Raw genomic sequence first — 22,620 nt, 5'->3', positions numbered from 1 at the left:
TTTATATTATAGTAGTTATTAAAAGCAGTTTAAAGTTTTGTTAAAAGCAGCCAGCAACTGAACGTTACTATTTAAGGATAGACAATACTTACTTATTTCACGTAAAAATTTTAATAAGATGTTTTCAACGATAGTAATCAATATCAATCCATCAACTTTCTGTTACCTTTGGTGGTAGAGTATTATATTGTAGTAATTATAAGCTGTTAAAAGTTTTGTTAAAAGCAGCCAGCAATTGAACGTTACTATTTAAAGATAGACAATAATAATTATTTTATGTAAATATTCATTCCATTATAATAAGATGTTTTCAAGATAGTCAACAATAGATCAACATCAATCCAACAACTTTCTGTTACCTTTGGTGGTAGAGTATTATATTGTAGTAATTATAAGCTGTTAAAAGTTTTGTTAAAAGCAGCCAGCAATTGAACGTTACTATTTAAAGATAGACAATAATAATTATTTTATGTAAATATTCATTCCATTATAATAAGATGTTTTCAAGATAGTCAACAATAGATCAACATCAATCCAACAACTTTCTGTTACCTTTGGTGGTAGAGTATTATATTGTAGTAATTATAAGCTGTTAAAAGTTTTGTTAAAAGCAGCCAGCAATTGAACGTTACTATTTAAAGATAGACAATAATAATTATTTTATGTAAATATTCATTCCATTATAATAAGATGTTTTCAAGATAGTCAACAATAGATCAACATCAATCCAACAACTTTCTGTTACCTTTGGTGGTAGAGAAAGCTCGGTCCCACATCACCGCTGGGAAAATATTCGAATGTTTATAGCAGGGATGAAAGTATGTCATGTGGTCACACGGTAATTAATTAATTTTACTCTGAACAAGAGAATATGTGCCTTTGAATTACTGCTAATTTTACTATACTTAAATGTAGTTCAGTATTCATTTGCTAACAAAACCCTAATACCTACATAGTTTGCATTCAATGTTCATTTGAAAATCATCATGAAATGATTAAATGACAAATAAGCAGCTTAACGATAAACCAGCGTTTGTTAATTAATGTCAGTGTGATGCTCGGTTTGATTAAAATTGTAAATACATATTAAGCAGTGAAAATGGCGATATGTTTACTATAAAGGCATTTAGACTTTAATCACGTGTGTTTATATTATGTTGAAACTAATAAAGAGGACGTACCTACACAGCAATTAATAACTATTTTATCAAAATATTGCAATGCATGATTTTATAATTTTGTCCAATTTTGCAAATTGTTTCTACTCTATTTAATAGTAAAACAATTGAAAATTTATAGTCAGCATTACACGCAACGAATTAAATAGGTACCATATTCCAACCTACATAATAGTTTTATGGCGCAGCAAATAATCGGTTAGCTATAAAACTAAGGGAATCTATAAAGAATGTCGAGACAGAAACGGAATGAGAACGAGTTTTATCATTAACTACGGCATATCAAATATCAATAACTGCATTAAATGGATATAGCTCGCTTTGACGTATTTCCTTTGTACATGACGATTGTTTTGTTTGCAATTTTAATTTACCTTTTTATTTGCGTATTTTCCCTATCAAAGGTAAAACGGCACGAGAATCATAATAAGTGATTATAAAAGTGCAGAGACAACAAAACGGTCGTTCAGTTAGCATTTGTTTTATTTTTTGTTACAGTCTATGTTCGTCAGAAATCACAATCAGTTCACCGGCAGTTGTAATGAATAAAATGTATGATTTAATTTAGTACGACAATTTGCACGTGCCTTGTTATATTATCTAATAATAAAAATCGGGGAATGTTTTTATACAATTATTATGATACGATAAGTTTTCATAAAAGAAGAGGTCTCAGTTAATTGTTCTCGGAAATTCGCTTGTTGATCTTTTGTTCGGAGCAGGATTGAATATTTCATTTATAAATTCAATATTTCAATTCTTGTAAAGTGTAGAGCGAAGTTCAGGTTCTAAACTGTGGGCGTATATTTATAGAAGCTTACAGAACACGGCTAGTTCTCATTGGATTCTCATTTCAACCAATCCGGTGCTTGCATCGATCTGCATTTTATGTAAATTTCTATTTTAACTTTTATTAAATAGTGATATTTTAGTTATCGGTCACATCGGACCTTCAGTGGTTAATATTAACGGTGACCCAGACGGTCAGGTAAAAATATTTTTGGGCCGAAATTGTACAGCTATCATCTGAGTTCTGTCAATAAATAATTATTGATAATTATTATGAGTGAACAAGAATACGATTAGTCAGTGAATGTTGTTATTTAACAAAGTTGGAAAGAAACTTAGAAAGAAATTGTTCGTAAACGTTACGTTATGGCTCACGCAAGAATTAAAGTAAATTTTTTGAAAAACACCCTATTTACGTTGAACAAATTTAACAACAACTTTTAGAATATAACTAATTCAATAATGAATATTGAATTATATTCTTTATTTATTGGCATATCTGCTGGTTACTAACTAATTAACTACTGACTCTACGAGTATAGTTTTACGTACTCAAGTTTTCTTTTTTTTCACCAGGTATAGGCGCGTAACATAGGCCATATTTAATTTTCAAATTATTATCGAAATCTAAAAAATAACGTACCTAATTACAATCAATAATACCTATATCATCCGATGAGGAAAACATTAAGCAACTATAATTGTCTGCTCGAGTACGTCACATTAATAACCTCTTACTTGTCGACTATAATCTTTATGCCTAACTTCACCCAGATACGATATGTCTTGATTTTGATAAAAACGCGACGAATCTATGCACCCATCCTCACCATCTGAAATTTGAAAGGCTCTTATCATATGAAAACTGGGTGATAGTTTTTTAAAATATTTATGATATGCCTTAGAGAATAGACAATTAATAGGAAATTTCTTCAACAGCGCTACCGGAAACTGAGCAAGCCAAACAGGCTGTCATACGTGAGCTGGTGTCGACGGAGGCTGATTACATCCAACACTTGATAGTGATTGTTGAGGTAAGTGGATACTTTATAGGAATAACAGGTCCTGATTGCGGCGATCCTAAACATACTTATAAAGTTTTAAACCTGTGAGATGAACCAATGAAGGAACCAAGAGTTATGTTTACAAAATAGTAACGTAATTTACAATTTTAAATTATTTCTAGTAAATTAAGTAAAGTAAAAGCGAGAGTTTACAAATAGTAATGGAATTTACAATTTTTGTGTGATTTAAGTGTTATCAAACTGCAGGGCTAACTAAAGGTTAATCTGTTGACTAAAGCGCGGTAGCTATAAGCAAGACATTTTAGGGAGATCGATCACACCCTTACTTCCTGCCCTAATGCCCTTCATAAGGGCCCAAGTAGGTCGCTGTGTTATGATTTGTGTCATACTATGAAATATTATCAACTTAAATTCATAAACTTGTACTCAAAACAACTTAAATACAAGTTTATTTTTTATAGAAGACTGATCACACTGATACTTAGAGTTTTTTTTTGTTGACTTTGATTTTTCTTATTTATTTGTCAAAGTTCAATAACTTTTAAGTTGTCAACAATGGTAAGGTACGGTACAACTCATTTAATATCGAAAGACATTTATCAATGTTCACGAAGTTCGTCAATTTTAATCTTTTACAAAAAACCTTCAAAGAAAACATTATATTTGTCTCACATTGCCATGGAAAGCAGACAAAATATTTAGAACATAGCTTATACACAATACACATGTTCACTTTTATTAGAATGCGGAAAAAAGGTTTCTCAAGTAGGACGCGAAAAATTGGGTACTCTTTGCGAACTTACTTGTAAGGGTCACCCGGGACCTTGGTTACTGCTGATGTAAGGAATAAATGACTTGCAAATTTGAAAAAAAGCAAATGTATATAGGTATGTACATTTTTAGTATTCTATTTCGGTGCCGAGACAAACCCAAACCTTAATTCAAACCTCTAAACTTAAACTTCATAACAAGACGAATAATATGAATAAATTCTCAAATACGATCTCTATTTATCTTATGCAAATTATAGTGTTGTAATTTTATTATATTAATATACTTCCAGAAAGGCTTTGTAAAGAGGAAACGTTAAAGTTTATCCAAATATGCAATTTCAACTTTCAAAATAAAGCTAAATCATAATAGTTTTGTTTTGTTCTATTAAATATATATTCGTATGTAATAATTAATAAAAATAATTCGTATGTAATATATCCATTCGGCTCCCACATGAAATAATTGACATTTAAAAGTGTTCTCTTAAATTGGGAATTTCGTTAATGATGTGGTTAGATATTAACTCGTGAGTATCTATTAATTTAATTATTGGAAATAGTACCTATATTTAAAATGTAAAACCATATAATGAAAACGTTATTCAATTATTATAATAACGTATTCTTACGTGGCCTAAAATGTAAAATATATTTGAGTTTTGTGAATATTTGACAAAAATTACGCCCATAGCATATTATTTACCTATAAGAAAAATATATTAATATATGATTCAAGATGGAAGGCCTCAAGTTATTAACAGACGGTTCTACCAACGTTTTAAGCTATATTCGATATATTTTATATTTCTTATAATTACATTATTGTTTATTTATTAGAAATATGGTGGGGAAAAAAAAATCATTTAAACATTGCATTGAACTTGAATCAAGATAAAGTAAAAAAATAATGTCTATTTATTGTAAATCAACAGTGATGCCAAGAATTTAATTTTCTCTCGTTATTCTTTCTACAATAAACGTAATAGAAAACAGAAATGCATCGTTGACGCTTATATCTCTTTTCTTTCCGTAGGTATGAAGAAAGTCTTTAATAAGTCATGGACTTCTTTTCAAGTTCTCTCTTTACAAAAGAGTTTTATGTAGTTACTGTAGTATTCTACTTTATTATTCTATTTAATAATCATACCTGTATAAAAATATAATGAAAATTTTAAAACTAGAAAAAGGGTTTTAGAAGAACCTAAGTCTAATTAACTTTTTAAATTTTATCCGGTCTAAGATAAATACAAAATTGTATAATTGTGCAGTTTGTTTTTATATTAGTATCTAATAAATCAACTTCAAAGAATATCGTTTTGTCTATCTGAAAAGTAGCTAAGATCCAAAGTGTTATTCAGCTAGTTCATACCATTTCAAGCGTAAACAAGGTACCACGTTCTAGCTATATTTTCAATATATGTTCCCAGTGACTGAGATCGCATCACACTATGGGGCATAGCAACCATTAATTTTATAAGAAAAGTCCTCGCACCATTCAATCCTCTCGTAGATAAAGCAAGCCTTCTTGACACAAGAGTAATGGCATTATCCTCCAAACTTCGAAAATCGGAAACACAAACAAGGTGCCTATGTACGAGGTGTTTCAGTAGCTTCCTCTACTTGATCTTTACAATTTATCCACACCGTTCTCCGATCATTAGGAAACTATTATTCATGACACAAATCAAATAAAGTTGTGATAGTAAATAATTTCTAGTTTATTGCAAATAAAAGCGGTCAAGTGCGAGTTGGACTCAAGCACCGAATATCATCTTCTAGCACCGCGTTTCGTTAATTCCTTTTGAAGTTTGGAGCCCGAAAGAATCGACATATAGTTACTTAATTTGTTTACTCCATCTCGTTCTTATACGAATTCTCAAAAGTCTTGCTTCTGTTAACTTAAAAAATTAACCTTTTTATCTGTTCTATTTAATCCAGTCATGGATATGCTTTATTAAATACCACGTGACTCTATCAAAAGTCGTTGAAAAAACCTCCGTTGTGTACCAGCAAATAAACAAAGACATTACATTGTGTAATCGTCCAAGATTATCCGATTAAAGTAGATTGTACCTGCTAGACCTAATGCAATGAAACTATTTTAATTTATAAAATGCACTCTCAGTAGGATTAGAAACGAAGCGGAAAACTATATACAGTGTGATCTATGTCTACCTTGTTGTTTAAGAGACATGACGCTCTCTGTATCTCTACAATACTCAAATTGCGGTAATTTCAAATATTTCAAGGGTTTACAATTGTACACATTTGTACTGTAAATATATATTCACTAAAAAGTGTTTTATATAATTTTGGATGCTATACCTACACAAAATAATATCGTCCAAAAGTAGTACCTACCCTAGTAGTAATTTGTTATCTCCAATTAGATACTCTTCACAACATTATTACATGGTACTGCCTATTATTATCAGTTTTTACAACTTGTCTAATTATTCATATGATGTCATGCTGAAATAAAATTTATGAAGTGTTTTTAAATTGTAGCGCAGACATGACATTTCTTCTCATTAAAGTTTTTTCTTTTGTTCTTTGCATCCGATATTTGTGTGGTTACGTACCTGAATAAAGGTCACCCAAACTTATATAGACAGAAAGATGGATATATTTTGAAGGCTTATAACGACTTAGTTCGTAGTATCAAATACTAAACTTTAGAATCACATCTTATTGAGCGCACCATCTATCACTGTAGGAATATTAATATAGTCTAAGATCCCACCGCAGGATCATTGCATTCATAGTTTTTTTGATGAACCCAAAATTTGAATGTATATTTATCGACTAAGTTTGAATGTATATTTATCGACTAAGTTGACAGTCAAAATTTGACCGCAAGCATGTTTAATTAAATTTTTTCTAATCGATTTTTGGGAAAAAATTTCGGTCACTTGTTTTTTAGTCTAAGTACATCATGACAAAAAGATTCTAAAAAATCACGGTTGCCGCTTGTCACCTGGCCGCATCATCTTGGCAGCCTGGTGCAAACAGGTATGATTTCGATTCGTTTTAACGTTCTTAACGCACATTAATTATGAATTATATCTAATTAAAGATATTTTTTGTATTAATTATCATATATTTACCTAATTAAACCCGGCCGCAAATACTGGACTATATATTATTTAGTCATATAGTTAAGACAGCTGGCCGCAGATGGTTAAGCAAAGCCAAAGATCGGCAACTGTGGCACAATATGGGGGAGGCCTACATCCAACAGTGGACTTATCCGAGCTGAATGGATGGATGGATGGATGAACAATACATTCCGCGGCGAAATATTTTTTAATAAATATTTTCGCCGCTGAATGTATTGTTATGACATGACATGTTATCAGCTAATATTTAGGTATACGGTAAGCCGGAAAATAAGACGTAGCATCGACCCTTTCTGTACATTTATAATGCATAAAGCTTATCGCGTAACTGATTTATTTGATATGCAGAGGGTTAATTTATAATATTTTCCAACATGTGCCTCGGTTCACGCATAGATTAATAAAAATTCGATTAGGTATAAGTTTAACTTCATAACCACTAAGTTATGAAGTTGTGCCAATAATTATCCTATAGTGGAATATAATGAAATACCTGCCATTAAAATCGTTAATATCAGCATAATATTATCAACACACTATTATTTTCTTACTTTACCCATATCTACTAATAATGTGAATGTGGTCCAAGGTGAAACAACAACATTTGGATAAATATTCATATGTCGATCCGATCTCGCAAAGGGACATAAGAAACAATGAGGAAACAAACATTATAAATTATGTATAAGCTTCTTGAACTTGAGAAATTAAATGAAGATTTTAATCACGCAATTTAATTACACGGTTCAATTTGAATCCATTTTTTAACGCCGAATACGTTTTAAAAACACTCAAATAGAACAGCCAGGCACAATGGAATTGAAAAACAACCACGAGCAAACTCAGCCGATAGGCCATTATAGCCTCCTTTATATACCAGCTTGACGAACAAAATGTGTCTCAAAAGTGGAATTAGTTTTCCATTGTGAAGATGTTGTCGAATCATTAAGTCGTATAGAAGGAATAAATAGAAAAATTATCCGCATATCACGTCACGTCCAATTATGCTCAACGGGCCGAGGTTGAAGGGGATCAAGTATTAGTGAAACGCAATAATACAACGCAAACCTGTCGGTATCCTGTCAGAATGAATGTTCATACCTTCCTATCGTGTATGTTAATCGATAGCCGTGTGTGGTATGGCGCCGCATGCAGATACTCACGTTCAGAATAATTCTATTAAGATTTTTAATCACGTTAAATTATTTAGCCTACGCAAGTTTATCTAGTCGTAGATCGCGGAAATAAATTGAAAGAAAGTTTGAAATAGGAAGCGCATCTGTCGTTTATCCTGGCTACAATATCGCATAAAACAGAGAGCTCGACCCAACCCCGTCCTGGTTTTATTGGCACTCCCCGAGTGGTAAAAGAAAAGCTAATTTTCTTGTACTGCATTTAAAATAAAAGGCAGCTCGGTAGTTCGTAAAGTTAATCTGAAATCGTGGAGTACTAAGAACTTGGTCGCGGGAAAAGTACATAGTAGCGGCCATACGTTAAACATAAAAAAAATAGAGGGTGTGATCGTTATCAATAAAATGAAAATATTTCAGCATTATTATGTATACTTAATTTATTTATATTTTTATACTTAATTTATTCAGCATTATTATGTGTACTTAATTTAAAAACCAAATTATCACGAATTTCGATGGCAAACACTTGAAATCGACCAGCGAAACCAAATATATATAATTTGCAGATATTCATAGCAGCCGCGCACGCTCTACAAGACAATGGTAAAATGCTCGAAGTAGATACTGAGAGACTATTCTCGAATATCCCGGATCTACTCAATGCAAACCTCACTTTTTGGAATTTGACGTTTTATCCAATGGTTAAAGAAGCCGTTGAAAATAATGAGCCGTAAGAATTTATTTTTCCCAATTGTTTATTCGCTCATGCTTTAAACTGTAGGTATCATATTAATTAATAGTTATTATAAAATTCTTCATCTTTTAATATATATAAATCTCGTGTCACAATGTATGTCCTCAATGGACTCCTAAACCACTTAACCGATTATAATAAAATTCACACACCATGTGCAGTTCGATCCAACTTGACAGATAGGATAGTTTAAATCTCAAATCGTTTTAGAGAAAGCGGGCGAAGCCGCGGGCAGTAAGCTAGTAGATTATAAGAAGCAGAGGTAATTTGGAATTAAATGAGTTAATGTTACGCAAAAACATAACCAGTATTTACAATTACACTGGGCCTGGGTTACATCGTTCATAATATTATCTACTAGCTTCCACCCGTGACTCCGTCCGCGCGGATGTCGATCTTCGCCTGGATGGGTTATTTCTCCATTTTGAGTAACTCTGACAATGACTTCTTATAAATATCTATTGGACCAAATACGGCTGGGCCTATATAAATAAGGAGATCCCTTCTTCTACAGAACAACGTCTATGGATAAACTGAAAAATTAAGATTTTTTTTTTCAAAAAAATTTCAATGTACAGAATTGACCCTTCTACAGATTTATTTATTATATCTATAGATACATATGTTGAGTATAGAATCCATTACTCTTAGTTTTCTTTTTTTTTGTCGTTTACATAATTGCAATATGACGTAAACTTTTAGTTACAAATCAGAATTGATGGCTAACGGCTTTTGCCGTTTCCACGAGGTATTTCAGCCATACGAGAAATATATGAACGAACAAGCCAAGATGATGGATTATTTCCGAAGTATACAAGCGGACCCTGAATTTTCGACGTACCTTACCTGGTGCTACACACACAAATCATGTAACAGGTATATGCACCTTTGTTATGACGTATATTTTCATAATGTTTGTGATTTACCCCCCCTTAAGCCTGGTTTTTCGGTTTTAGACTGCAGCTATCTGATCTTCTGGTCAAACCGATGCAGCGACTCACTAAGTATAGCCTTATACTTAGCCGAGTCGCCGTATATACGGGTGGAACTGATGAAACAGGCTCACTAAAAGCAATGGTAAGCTCACTTACTCATTCGGGGTGGACTTAGGAATATAACCCCTTTTATATTAGGCCACCAGACATGGTCACGCCGCAACCTAGTCTTAAGGCGCTTTTGTTCATTTTTATATGCGGGATTTCTGTTTGGGTGAACATTGCAAATTTTAATATTTCAACTGGATAAAATTAAATATTTAAAAGTAAAACTATTGAAATTTTTTCAGTGGAGAAAAGCTAACGTAAAAGCTGTATAGAGATGCAGTGTATACAATACAGATGTTATTGTTTACAGCTTTAGAAAATATACTGTACTTAAAGAGGTACAATAAATTCTATTCTTAAATTGGTACATAAATTATTATATTTAAATTACTATCAAAAAGAAGATGTATTATCAAATAGCTTCTCAAAAAAATACTGTATTTTAAAACTTACTTAGATTATTTTTGACAACATTTCAAAAAGAAAAGTACCGGTATTTTTTAGATTTCTTTTTTTAGTTTGAAAATCCGTCAAAATGACCTCATTCATACAGTAGACTGCATGTTTCCTGTTCTAATTCAGATACTTATTTATGTATTCTACCGAATGTTTGACGTCACATCGGTTTACGATTTTATTTATTTTCTCTTAAAATATGAGATAAAAAAATTAAATTAAATATTTTCAGTGGTCACAATAGCAAAATGAAGAAACGGTTTCTTCATGATTTCATGAAAATATGAAATGTTGTCAATTCGAACAATAAACACTTTGTTCCCTCATATAGAAAACTGTGTCTGTTTGCCTTTTTGGAGGGGCGATATAGTCTAAGCCCTTTGGGTAGTAATACATATATTGTACAGCCAATTTTTATTGAAAATATGCGTTACAAAGGTGCACAAATTAGATTAGCTACAATAATTTCAATATACTAATATTTGTGAAGCTTGCCAGTTTTCAGAAACTATTTTATAGGTATTAACAAAAGTAAGTAGTTAACATAAAATGATGAATACGTAAGTACAAAAAAAGGAAAATCATATCATATACACAGGACACACGATGTCTTTCGTAAGTATTTGATTTGACAACGTTTTTTATTTCACATAATAGGAAAGCTTCGTAAAATGTTACGTGACAGATTTGAATCGATCAATGCGGCAGCGCGAAGAGTTGGAACAGCTCGATGAGCTAACTTGTACTATTGAACCCTATGAATTGGTACGTAAACTACTTTCAATACAATAAACTTCATTTCTCACGTATAAAATTTTCTTTAAACTTATTTCAATGCTTTAGTCTGAGAAATAAATATTTTTCGAACAAAAACAAATTATTGTTATAAGTTATGTAAATACATTTGGTATAATTTATTATATTAGATTGCATGTATAGCATCAATCACATACACGTGCTCAATCTAAAGGCACTGCTGAGACTTTTATACGGGAGTTGTTTTTTACAAAAATTCACTATTTCAGGAATTTAAGGACGAAGAAATGGAGAAACTATTCAAATGCAACAGTGCCTTGAACCTGAGGCACCCTATGGCTCACTGTGCACTGTCGCACTACCGTAGTGTGATTTTAGACAGTGAGTTCCGCTTCAAAGACCACATCGGAAAAGAGGCAAGATATTAAAATAACATGGTTATGCGAATGTGGATGCATCCTTTTTTTGTAACTTAAGATTTGCAAGCGAATTACTTTTTGCGAATTTATTCGTTTGCCCTAGCTATTGTTTTTTCGAAAATAATAATGGAGTCAAACAATAATTATAAAGAGAATAAAATGCTTTCTTACAGGTGGAAGTACGCGTAATATTACTAACAGATTTAATGATGATTTGTAAAAAACAGTCTAAGGGAAATGTATTGCCATATAAGATGATAAGGTACGTCAACAACTAAATACCTAACTTTTTATATTTAGTTATTGACTTTACAATTAATGTAAATTAAATGAATAAAAAGTCGTCTATGATACAAGCTACATAAATAATGCTAGCCAGTTTTATATGGACGATTTGTATCTTTCTTTATTACCTTTTTATATTATGCTATAAGTATAAACCTATAGCATATAAAATGTTAATAAAAGCAAAACATTGCCATTACTTACATTAAGCAATTTGCAATTCAAATGAAACTATTTTGATGTTGTCGTGTCCTTATCAGATTCTTTGATAGCCATTTATTTTTTAGACCGAAGATATTTTTGGCGCGCCTGATTCACGCTCAGAGGTTAATTAAAAACGTGAATCAACTATACGGGCATTTGTTCTTATTAGTGGACGAATGTGGCTCTTCTATGGGCTGCTTTTCTCTGACAGAATCGTCAAAGGACCCAACCCCAGCCCAGAGCTTAAAGGTTAACAATCTACATACATGTTATACATCTAAACTCGTACACTTTCTCACAACGAATCATAATTTTTTTTTAACTTTTCTTAAATTGGTAACAAGATAAAGCAGATAAGTTCATATTTTTACTGATATTTTTATCGCATGTCAGGTTGCATAAGTATTTTATATTTATTACAGACATTGGAAAGCAAAATAAAAGAAGCTAAAATGTCGTATGAGATGAGTATATGGGCAGCGAGAAATCCCAACAGAGATCTAAGCGAAATGGACTTAGATACCTCCACAGATACCTCTATGGCCCACAGAGTAAGTTAGAGAATAACAGTTTCTTCAGATCGTAATATTTTTCTTATCGAAACCAATTAATAACACACAAATAATTTATCATTTGGAATAAATCAATTTCCGTGACTGTTCCACTTGAAACATAATTTAAAAACTATAGATTATAATAATATAGCTGTAACTCTCTCAAAATAAAAGTTTCCTCATTGATTAGATAATTTTATTCCGTATCGTATACTTAAATGAAGACTTCTTAATAGTTTGAAAAATTCACAATAACAGTTGCAACGGACTGGTTTTAAACACTCGTACCGCAAAGCAACTTATAATCTTGCTTATTTATGCATATAAAATATTATATTAGGAGAAGGTGAATAATATGTAAAATTAGGGCAATTCATTATCTAATAATGCTTCTATTTTACGTAAATATTCATACAAACTGCCAAATGTTAGATAAAGTCAGCAGAAGAGACAGCAATTGAAAACGAAGCTCGCGAAAGAGTAGCTACAATGTTGCATCGCAGCATGGGGGCTTCCACTGACAACGAATACTCTCAGTCCTTGACTGACTCCATAGAAGGTATGTGTATAGTGTAGAAAAAGCCTAATGAGATGTGGAATTTCAGATGTAGCAACAATTGACATAAATAAGTCCAAAAGATTATTATTGTGATTTGGTACTTTCAAGACTTTATTTTGCTATGAACACAACCATAAATAACACATGTTTTAAATGGTTTGTAGATATTATAACATAAACTAAAATTGCATTGTATAAATGTATTAAAATGATTCGAATTTCTAGTAAAAATAAAAATAATAATGAAATCATACCCGTCAATTTATTTAAAAAAGAAGATTAAATTAACATTCTCTGGCTTTAGGAAGAATTTGGAGCGTGTTCTTGTTATTTATTTGCTTTAACAATAAATTGAAGCCAGATTTAGTATCAATGTGATCCCATTGTGATTGTCAAGGTCCTCGAGCGGGTCCTTCAAGCTCTCATCGTCAATTCATCCACCGGAGCTCGACTGCCAGCTCGCGACAGTCACGATTGTCCAGCTTCCAACAGTCTCTCAGGTTATTTCTGCTTATATATAATGCTTAGCGACTATTTTTTGCCAACCGTATCTTCGTGAAATGTTACGTAATTTTATCGCCCTTGTTGTAAGTCAAGAACAGGTCGCGCTGCTATTAATTTTTCTATTACAGACTTGGATGTCATGAAAAAACCTAATAGCGACATATTTTATTATTTTTTTCTTTGTACCTATTTTATTTTATTATGCAGAGTTCCATCAAACTATTTGTGAATATATAGTGTATATTGTATAAGCTAGCAGTTATAATTTATTTGGATTGAGAATCTAAGAGCATACAAGATAGGAGATAACCGATGGACACTGCGAAAGTATGTTCACTTGCGAAATACACACGCCGTTAACAGTTCATATTAATCCGAATCAACAGCGCTGCCTCCCGCGACGATCAGCAGTTTGGGCCAAGCAAAGTCATATACAGAGCAAGCGCTTCCCTTGATCAGAAATATGACCAGCGTAAGTAAATGATTGTTTATTCATTTGTTAATCATGTAGTATAACCCACAGTGTGCCTGTGCCCGAGGAAAGCCGCTTTAGGCGGCTTCTCCCTCGTAGAGGACGCTCCGTCGAACCGCGCTCCCGCTCTAAGAGCCCCATAGCCCAGCTGGCGGGTAAGTCCCTGCAGACCGCTCCGTTGTAGCCAAATGTTTTCCTTTGATTTACCCTCTGTCACCTATCTTTCCTGAAGAGTTGTGTGGAGGCTACTTATACCTGTGTGTTCCTATGTGAAAAAGTAAGTTATTATTTTTGTTTTGCTGTTTTATTTCTTGCAAAGGTATGTATTCGTTTACTTTATTTGATTTTACTGTGTTTAAATTTGTGCCTTATTATTCTTGCATGAGATGATAGCCTATTTTCAGATTCACTGTCTATATCCTCTGTGTTTTTATTTATTTATTGATTATAAAGCAATGAGTGAATTTGTTTTTAATTTTATGTGTGCGTTATAAATGTCGTGTTGCCAGCAACTGCTTAATTTTCAGTTGATATTAGCAAAAAACGACGTAAAATAAAATGGAAAGAAAATATTTGGAAAAAAATGTAATTACAGTGAATTTAACAGAATTGACGCTACAGTAGTCTACTTAAAAAGCTTCATTATACGAAGATGTTTTTCATACGCGTTATCGTCTTCACGCAAGATATTTTCTTACAAAATATTTGAGGATCATCTGACCTACATTTTACCGGCTCGATTCGTTTTCAGCGATAACATCAATCACAGTGAACGTGGTGAACGAGTGTGACACGCCAGTAGCCGTGGAGCAACCGGTACGTAATTAGGTGTCATTACTGAGCCCCTTTCACACACTCACATTGTCCATTCACACGACTCGTTCACAGTCAAACTATTTCAGTAGGTACACTGGGTAGTGTTCACTTCTCTTTAAACAAATAGCTTTTTTCATTACTCGTACTTTAGGCAAAATTCCTCATAAAGACTATCATTATATAGATTCATTTATACCATAATAAAACAACTTACAACATAATAATATAATATAAAAGCACATAACTCAATACATTTTACAGTAACAACTTAACACTTATATATCATATCATTACATCATTTGATAATAGGTTAGCAAACCATATCAAAATATTTAGACAAGTCAATTTTCAGCCGCCGGAAACATCGTCTTCTTTATTAGCACCTTCGCCTTCGCAGCCAAGTCGACATACATTGAGTGTGCACGGCCAAAACAATGTCACCGTGCTCAGCAGTCAACCGAATCTCAACCAAGAGTCTTACCAATTAACAACAAGTGTGAGGTTAGATTCTATTGATTTTCTCAATACGGGATAGATATACATATACCCCAATACCCGCGGCCCCATCAATAAAGCGGCTCGACGGAACACAGTGCGGTTTTAGTCGGACAGAATCCGACATAACCCACGGCACCTTTCCCGGGGGCCACTTAAAAAAGGGGTAGACTGTTACCTATCCTTTTCCAATTTAAATCGCCTGTAGCTTCATTGTAACTTGACTTTGACTGACCAGTCACGTCACGTTACGGACCCGTAAAGTGTAGTAATAAAGAAAGTATTATACCATGGATTCAATTAAAAATGCGTGATACTCTTTATCTTCCTCTTTCTTTTTTCATATTTTCGATGGTTAATAATTTGAAAATTAATTGAAAATAATATGCGATCATAGCGGACATGAAAATCAATTTAAAAACAACTATACATTTCTTGCATATGAAGTGACTCACATTAAGTTATATTTGCAGTCAACCCGGATTTTCAGCATCCGAAAGACTGTACCGATCTCACCAAGAACTGTTACAACGAAATCGATTAGCTGCCTCACAATTTTTATCACCGGATAATCGTGGCATCAGTTACCCGCCGCCGAGCCCAACCAGGTGCTAAGTTTTATTGTTTTATCTCGTTTATCCTTTATGTTTCAATAGATATTTTTAAATTTATTATATAACTACGTTTATTTTTTTATTGAAAGACTATCAAAAGAAAGGAGAATGGCGAAACTGGGCCTAACTGTTACAGAAATCATAATATATTTAAAATTCATTATGTTATTTTTAGTAATTCTTGGTAAAATATTTACTTCTGATTCTATGGGAAAACAAATCTTTGAAAAAAAAGATAATGTGTTCACTACCGGCATTGTTATTTAGATTTCTATGACTACCGGTCTTATCAAGCAGAGATTGTCAGTGTTGTCAGGAGTAAAAAAGTCGAATATATCGATTAATACGAATGAATGTCTATATTTTATTTTTAATTTTATTGAATTCAAATGCTTTATAAATCAGAAGCAAAACTTAACTTATTTTTAACACATATCTTAATTTATTTAGATCATTCTATAAAATAAAAACATGTTTAACTTAATCAATAATAATTATAACATTTTTATTTAGGTAGCTGGCCATTAATAAAATGTCAAATTATTAATCATAATTGTGTCAGTGATGATTGATTTGTATATGTTTCTTGTTTGACATTTGAGTGAAGTTTTAGGCCCTTCTCCCATTACGATACGCATAGGCGATTCAAGTATCCTGCAAGTCTCGGAGACTAGTCGCCGTGGATTAACTCACATACATTTTTATGTAGGCTCGCACACTACGCTACTGGTATCCTACACGTCCGCGACTAGTATAGCACTACTCACCGTGTCGGTCGCTTTTGCATCGCGTCTCGACTCTCGCGCGTATCTCTTCGTTAGAAAGATAAAAATATCTAATCACCATGTTGTAGTTCTCGTTCGGCTACAAAAACTCTACAATTTATGTTTCTTTCAATATCATGAATCCAGTACTTCTTACTCTTACGTTGGCGTCTTCTATTTCTATAAAAAAGAAAAACTGCAAGAGCTTCTTCGTCACTGGAATTGCTGATTGCTCGACATAACGACGTAACTGTTGTTGCAATAAATAAATGAATTATTATTATTATTATGTCGGTCCACAAAAACGATGCACAATAATGATGAATTTAGTCATTTTTCAGTCGCCTAATATGCGAGCATCGGGTAGCCAGCAATTAATATCTAAGTAGTATTCTACGCGAGTATCGTATTCTAGAAGTATCGTACCTAATGGCAGAAGGGCCTTAGTAACGTTATATTCAAAATTGATCTTAATCAATATCCCAATATCTCTGCTATCCCATAGAAAAGATCTATAATTATTATATTCATAGAGTCTGTATATTTTTATCTATTTAATCACCCATAAATCATCAGTGTAACGATCAGGCCCAGAGTCCTATGGGAGTTTGCCATTCTCCTTTGATAATGTTCAAGAAACAAATTGTATTTATAAAAATTATTTCAGGAATTCGCTAAAACGTGGTTTAGCTTTCTCCTACTCATTCAAAAATCCTCCATTGTCCAAAATGGGCAATGTATACAGCCAATCACATTTGGATACACCCATCTATTCTAGCCAGGTAATTACTTTGTAATACGAGTTTTAATTCTAAAGCAGTAATTTGTATATGTGTATGTCGTGGCCATATCGTATATTTGCTCATTTCATGATATGATCGATCATTTCGTGAAATGGTCGCATTTCATGAAATGGTTGAATGTCTATTGGCCACATCATGATGTGGTTTGAGCAGATCAATGATAAGAAAACGTTTCTCGATAAAGCCAACTAATCGCGCGGTTTTTTCATGAAATGATGAAAATTATTTGATCATATCGTAAAATACTTAGATTACAAAATAAAGTACAGATGGAGCATGACAACCGCCCGTCGCCCTTGTCAAAGAAAATACGAAATCAAAAACAAATACGTCGCTGCACCAGTGCTATAGCGCATATAGTGTCATGCAATACGTCAAAAAGGGTTTGCAATTTTAGTAAAAAAATGCCGTCTTGTGATAATAAAACGCTGTAAAATTTGTTCCCGAAAACAAAAAAAAAAATAAAACATCGTTTCACAGGTTTTCTGTAGATTATTTGGCTGATTTATTTCTTTAATACGAATAATAATTGTACAGATATGAAGGAATACAAAACTTCAACGTATGTTGCCAGTATTTTGAAAATGAATTTGCCATTTTTATTGGTAAAACGGTAAAATGGTTAAAAGATCTTCAGGGTAATGCTGTTGGATTTTTCGATCGTGAATGTGATTATTTGTATAGTGCACTAAAGGTTCATGATAATTATTAGATTATTTTAATAAGCATAATACATTATTTTGTTACTTTTATAAAGCTTAAAAACGTCATACTTAGTCGTTTTCGCTAGCGATTTAATTTATGTGAACTCCATGATGGATATGATGAAAATAAAATGTCCCGTATTCTCGACTAAAAACTACCGCTATTCGTATTCATATATTATGAAAAATAAAAAATAATATAATTATTATAACTAGTTAATATTGAAACTTTTTTTATGTAGGTAATTTATTTAATAAAAAATTGAATACAATTATTTTGTCCATATATAACTTTAGTAGGCAGGTACTTTATGTAATAAAAGAATTTAAATAAAAACTAAAACTTGACTTCTCATTTATGTATATAGCCTACGTCACTACCGCCACTAACATAATAATTCAGATCATTGCAATGAAACCTCACAACTCAAAATCGGTCCAACGGTTTATACTGCAGGGCGTGTCAAAGAAATATTATACATACATACATAAACTCGAAAAACATAACCCTCTTTTTTCCGTAGTCGGGGAAAAATTTGGGAAATTTTTCAATATCTGGCAACAATACACGCACACAGAAGCACCGTGTACGTACAGTGCAGCGGCGAAATGACAGCACACATAGCTTTATTGAAAATGACGATAAATTATTCGGTTTAGTTCGGCAACGCTCCATCTGTCTTTTATTTTGTAATCTAAGGTAAAATAGTTATATTAATTATTGGTAGAGGCGCTGCAAGCGCGTACGTGTTTATGTGATAAGATTGCGGCCGGTGGCGAAAATTTAATTATTCGCAGTTAAAAACTTCATAATTCGTTTAATTACAATATGAAGAAAGTCATAGCAAAGAATTTACGACGAAGAGGTTTGAGTACTATGGAAAATGTATATTGAAAAAAAATGCGTCTCAAATCCTATACATAAATATATTTATATATCTTACTATGTTATTATAATTTTCTTTTTTAAAAAGCGATTTGCTTCTGGCACTCGCCTCACATGAAATGCGACCATTTCGTGAAATGATCGATCATATCATGAAATGAGCAAATCTACGATATGGCCACGACATGTACATTATAATATATATGTATAGGTACTTACTAATTACTATATAAGTAATTAGTCAATTAACTTGCAATTAATGTACACAGATTATTTTAAATAATCCACAAAGTCTTTATATTTTTTATATAAACGAGTTATACATTGCATTTTATAATTTCGTAGCACTTAGACCGGGGACCGAGCCCAAGTCCGAGCGAAAAAAGTGACAAGAAGTACAAACTACTAGGAAGCAGGTTAGTAAATAAATATTAACGAATTATTTGATATTTTATTTGAAATCTTTAGTTCTCAATCTCAATAAGTAACCAATGTACTTTATTTTCAGTACCTTTTGCATTTTATTTTTATTCGTCCAACATATTTCTTATTGTAATTTGTACCTACTATTACTAATGTTTAGATCGTTTATTTGTGAGCGTCCATGCTTGGCGAAATAGATCTTGGGTAATATGGTATAAGATTTTATTTAGTCTTATATATTACGGAAGTGATGAGACTTCACTTAACTTTGTCAGCTCAATCTTCAATACTTCAGCTTGGAACTCAAGATTGGATGGATGACAAAAAAGAGGCTGGCTGATGTTCTTCAAGAGGCAAGAACACTTACATTAGTAGCCATTTACTCAAATACAATAAAACATTATGTAACACAATCAAGGCTTACGTTACGACCATTATTTTTATTTTTTATTTTGATTTTTTGTTTTCAGCGCTTATATTTTTATCATGAAAACTATATAAGACACATGAAAGAACGCGTCTAAAAACGCGGTTATAGTTATAATTACGTAGGTGTTCATTCTCATGAAAATATTAGATTACAGATGACGTAGAAAATAAAACAATTTTCTTAACGTGAACGTTTACGAACGTAACGTGAACCAACGATCGTTTCATTATCATGAACGTACATAGTAGATGCATCATAATTAAAGATGGAAATACAATAAAATTATATGTACATTATGAATTTGGTTTGTTGCTTTCTTATTTCATCTATAGATGTTCATCATACCTACTTAGTTTTCTGTGCTTTATTTCTTTCATTCCTAGTTCTTCCTCTGTTTTTTATGGACATGCTACACCAAGACAGTAGACTAGAACAATGCAGGAATATCATTACACTGTTCATATTCATTCACTTAGAAAAAACGCCAGGACGTAGGTGGTAAACATAATATAAGTGTTGAGATGTGCGTCACGTGTTAGTTGTACAGATTGTGCGTAGAGGTTGTATAAAGTCTTGCAGCTTCACGTCTTCGTGCTTTATAAGATAGTACCTAATAGCACTGTTGACTGACTTTATTTTAATGAATACAGGAGTAAAGCTACAACGAGCACTGATCCTGAAGAATCTGCAGCCAGCTCGCGCGTTCAGACGCGCCAACCGTCGCGCAGCGGCGATGCGGAGGACAGTACATACAGAAGTGACGAACAGGTTGAATGAGGTTTGCAGGAGGAGCAATCCTCCTGATGCTGTCGTTGGTGGTGTTTCTAAACACCCGAGGATCCAGTATTGTGGCAACGGGACCGAGCTGTGTAACATCTAGACTGATGGAGTTATCAGTTATGCATTGGTGTGGCACTGGATAAACTGTTTATATAATTTCGATAATGTACATTTTATCTTGGACATTATTATACAATTGACTCATACAGTGCACGCGAGGTACATTTGTGTTACAATAAATACATGAACAATAAACAGTGTTTCGAAACTGAATACGAGAAAAAGTTCCAATGAATACCTGTATAAAAAGTGTTAGTAACCGCCATGCGCATAATAATAAATACAGTAGTAATATTAAAATAATAACTGTAATGTATAATGATGCTTACATTAATGTTATAGTGATATTTAAGTATTTATTATGGTTTAATTATTTGATAATATAAGGAATGTATGTATAATGCCACAGATAATATAATACTATACTATAACACTTAGAAATTAAATTAAAAGTACATACCTATAACATATTTTATGTTATACGATTAAAGATATTAGAATCAATATCACTTTCGGTATAATAATACAATCTTGTAATGACATTTTCTTAAAATCTGCCTCAGGTTTAATATCGTGCCAAATACTGAGAACAAATCAAGTTTCTACATAACAATATAAAAAAAAACTATAGTCGATAATATATAATAGGTAGAGTTTATATTAAAAAACCCTTCGATAAATAATATATTGCTAAAACTTTCGTCAAACATAACTGAAATGCACTAAATAAACAAGTTTAAAGTTAGGTACATAAATACTTAGGCAGTTAAGATTTTCCTTGATATGACAATTTGTATATATCTATTATTATTTTTTTGTAAATACATTAGCAAAAATACTCTTCGGAGGATAACACATATTTAACATTCTCTAGATAAATACAAAAAATAACTATAGAGGTAGTCTTCAAAATAGGTAAATTAACCTTTGTGTCACATAAAGACATCTTCATAGTGCAATTTTATAAACGAAACCTTAAACAAGTGATAAACGGGCACTATTTATGATCTGACAAATAATTGCTATTGATTATTTAATTTTACCTAACTCTCCAAATAAGGGTGAGTTTAGAAGATACGTACAGTTTTTTATACTTTTGTGGGATTTAAGATGGGGCGAATATTTTCTTAATTAAATAAAAGTGGTGGGAGGGATTCCTTCAGAAACCCGACTGGGTAATGACCACCTACTCACATTAGGTACCACGGCAAAATAATTAAAAATGTTACCTTTGTTTACTATGCATACTTTAAGTTATTTTTATTTTTGTTAATTTTAGCACTTACTTTAAATTAATTATAATTAATAGCGCCATAGTTTTGGATTCTATTTATATTTACAATATTGGATACCTGCCACTTAAAAAATAAATAACTTCAATGAATGAATTTCAATATAAGCTGTTCGGCCCGGCTCCGCCCTGACTGTATTTTTTTTTAATAGTTCTATATCCTAATTGCACGGGAGACAAATACCTACAACGAACCAAAAATCATTAATATCGGTTCAGCCATTCTTGAGTTACAAACATAACTATCACGATTTTCTTTTGTATATTCATATAAAGATTCATAGTTTTTTATTATTTTGCCGAGGTAGGTGAGTAAACCAGTTTTGCCAAAGGTCGAGACAAGCTTGCAATGTTTCAGTTCGCTTGCGAACTGTGACATTGCAACTTATTTTATGAAACGAGATCGACATTTGTCATCTAGTCTCGACCAATAACAATAAAAAAGTAACCTTTTAATTTATTCGTTACGTTGCATTATGTGGTCAACATAATATGTCTTAGGTGAAGCATTTAAACAAAAAGAAATTGATA

At 32.3% G+C, this 22,620-nt stretch overlaps 1 protein-coding gene across 1 annotated transcript in view; it reads left to right on the top strand.

Moving 5' to 3' along the window:
• Positions 1-22,097, top strand: part of LOC123705174 — a 62,631-nt gene extending 40,534 nt beyond the window's left edge. The window contains exons 6-23 of the mRNA XM_045653837.1: positions 2,907-3,001; positions 8,584-8,747; positions 9,474-9,647; positions 9,728-9,848; positions 10,928-11,035; positions 11,296-11,442; positions 11,619-11,707; positions 12,018-12,183; positions 12,357-12,485; positions 12,921-13,047; positions 13,445-13,547; positions 13,938-14,023; positions 14,775-14,839; positions 15,192-15,340; positions 15,808-15,942; positions 17,380-17,494; positions 19,451-19,521; positions 20,609-22,097. Of these exons, the coding sequence (XP_045509793.1) occupies positions 2,907-3,001; positions 8,584-8,747; positions 9,474-9,647; positions 9,728-9,848; positions 10,928-11,035; positions 11,296-11,442; positions 11,619-11,707; positions 12,018-12,183; positions 12,357-12,485; positions 12,921-13,047; positions 13,445-13,547; positions 13,938-14,023; positions 14,775-14,839; positions 15,192-15,340; positions 15,808-15,942; positions 17,380-17,494; positions 19,451-19,521; positions 20,609-20,735 (2,171 nt within the window). The 3' untranslated portion in view covers positions 20,736-22,097. The remainder of the gene's footprint in view (positions 1-2,906; positions 3,002-8,583; positions 8,748-9,473; positions 9,648-9,727; positions 9,849-10,927; positions 11,036-11,295; positions 11,443-11,618; positions 11,708-12,017; positions 12,184-12,356; positions 12,486-12,920; positions 13,048-13,444; positions 13,548-13,937; positions 14,024-14,774; positions 14,840-15,191; positions 15,341-15,807; positions 15,943-17,379; positions 17,495-19,450; positions 19,522-20,608) is intronic.
• Positions 22,098-22,620: the final 523 nt, after the last annotated feature.

Source organism: Colias croceus, chromosome Z (genome assembly GCF_905220415.1).
Source record: "Colias croceus chromosome Z, ilColCroc2.1".
In the NCBI taxonomy this organism is placed as follows: domain Eukaryota; kingdom Metazoa; phylum Arthropoda; class Insecta; order Lepidoptera; family Pieridae; genus Colias; species Colias croceus.
Note: the sequence above shows the minus strand (reverse complement) of the source record. Positions and strands in the feature narration are given on the sequence as shown.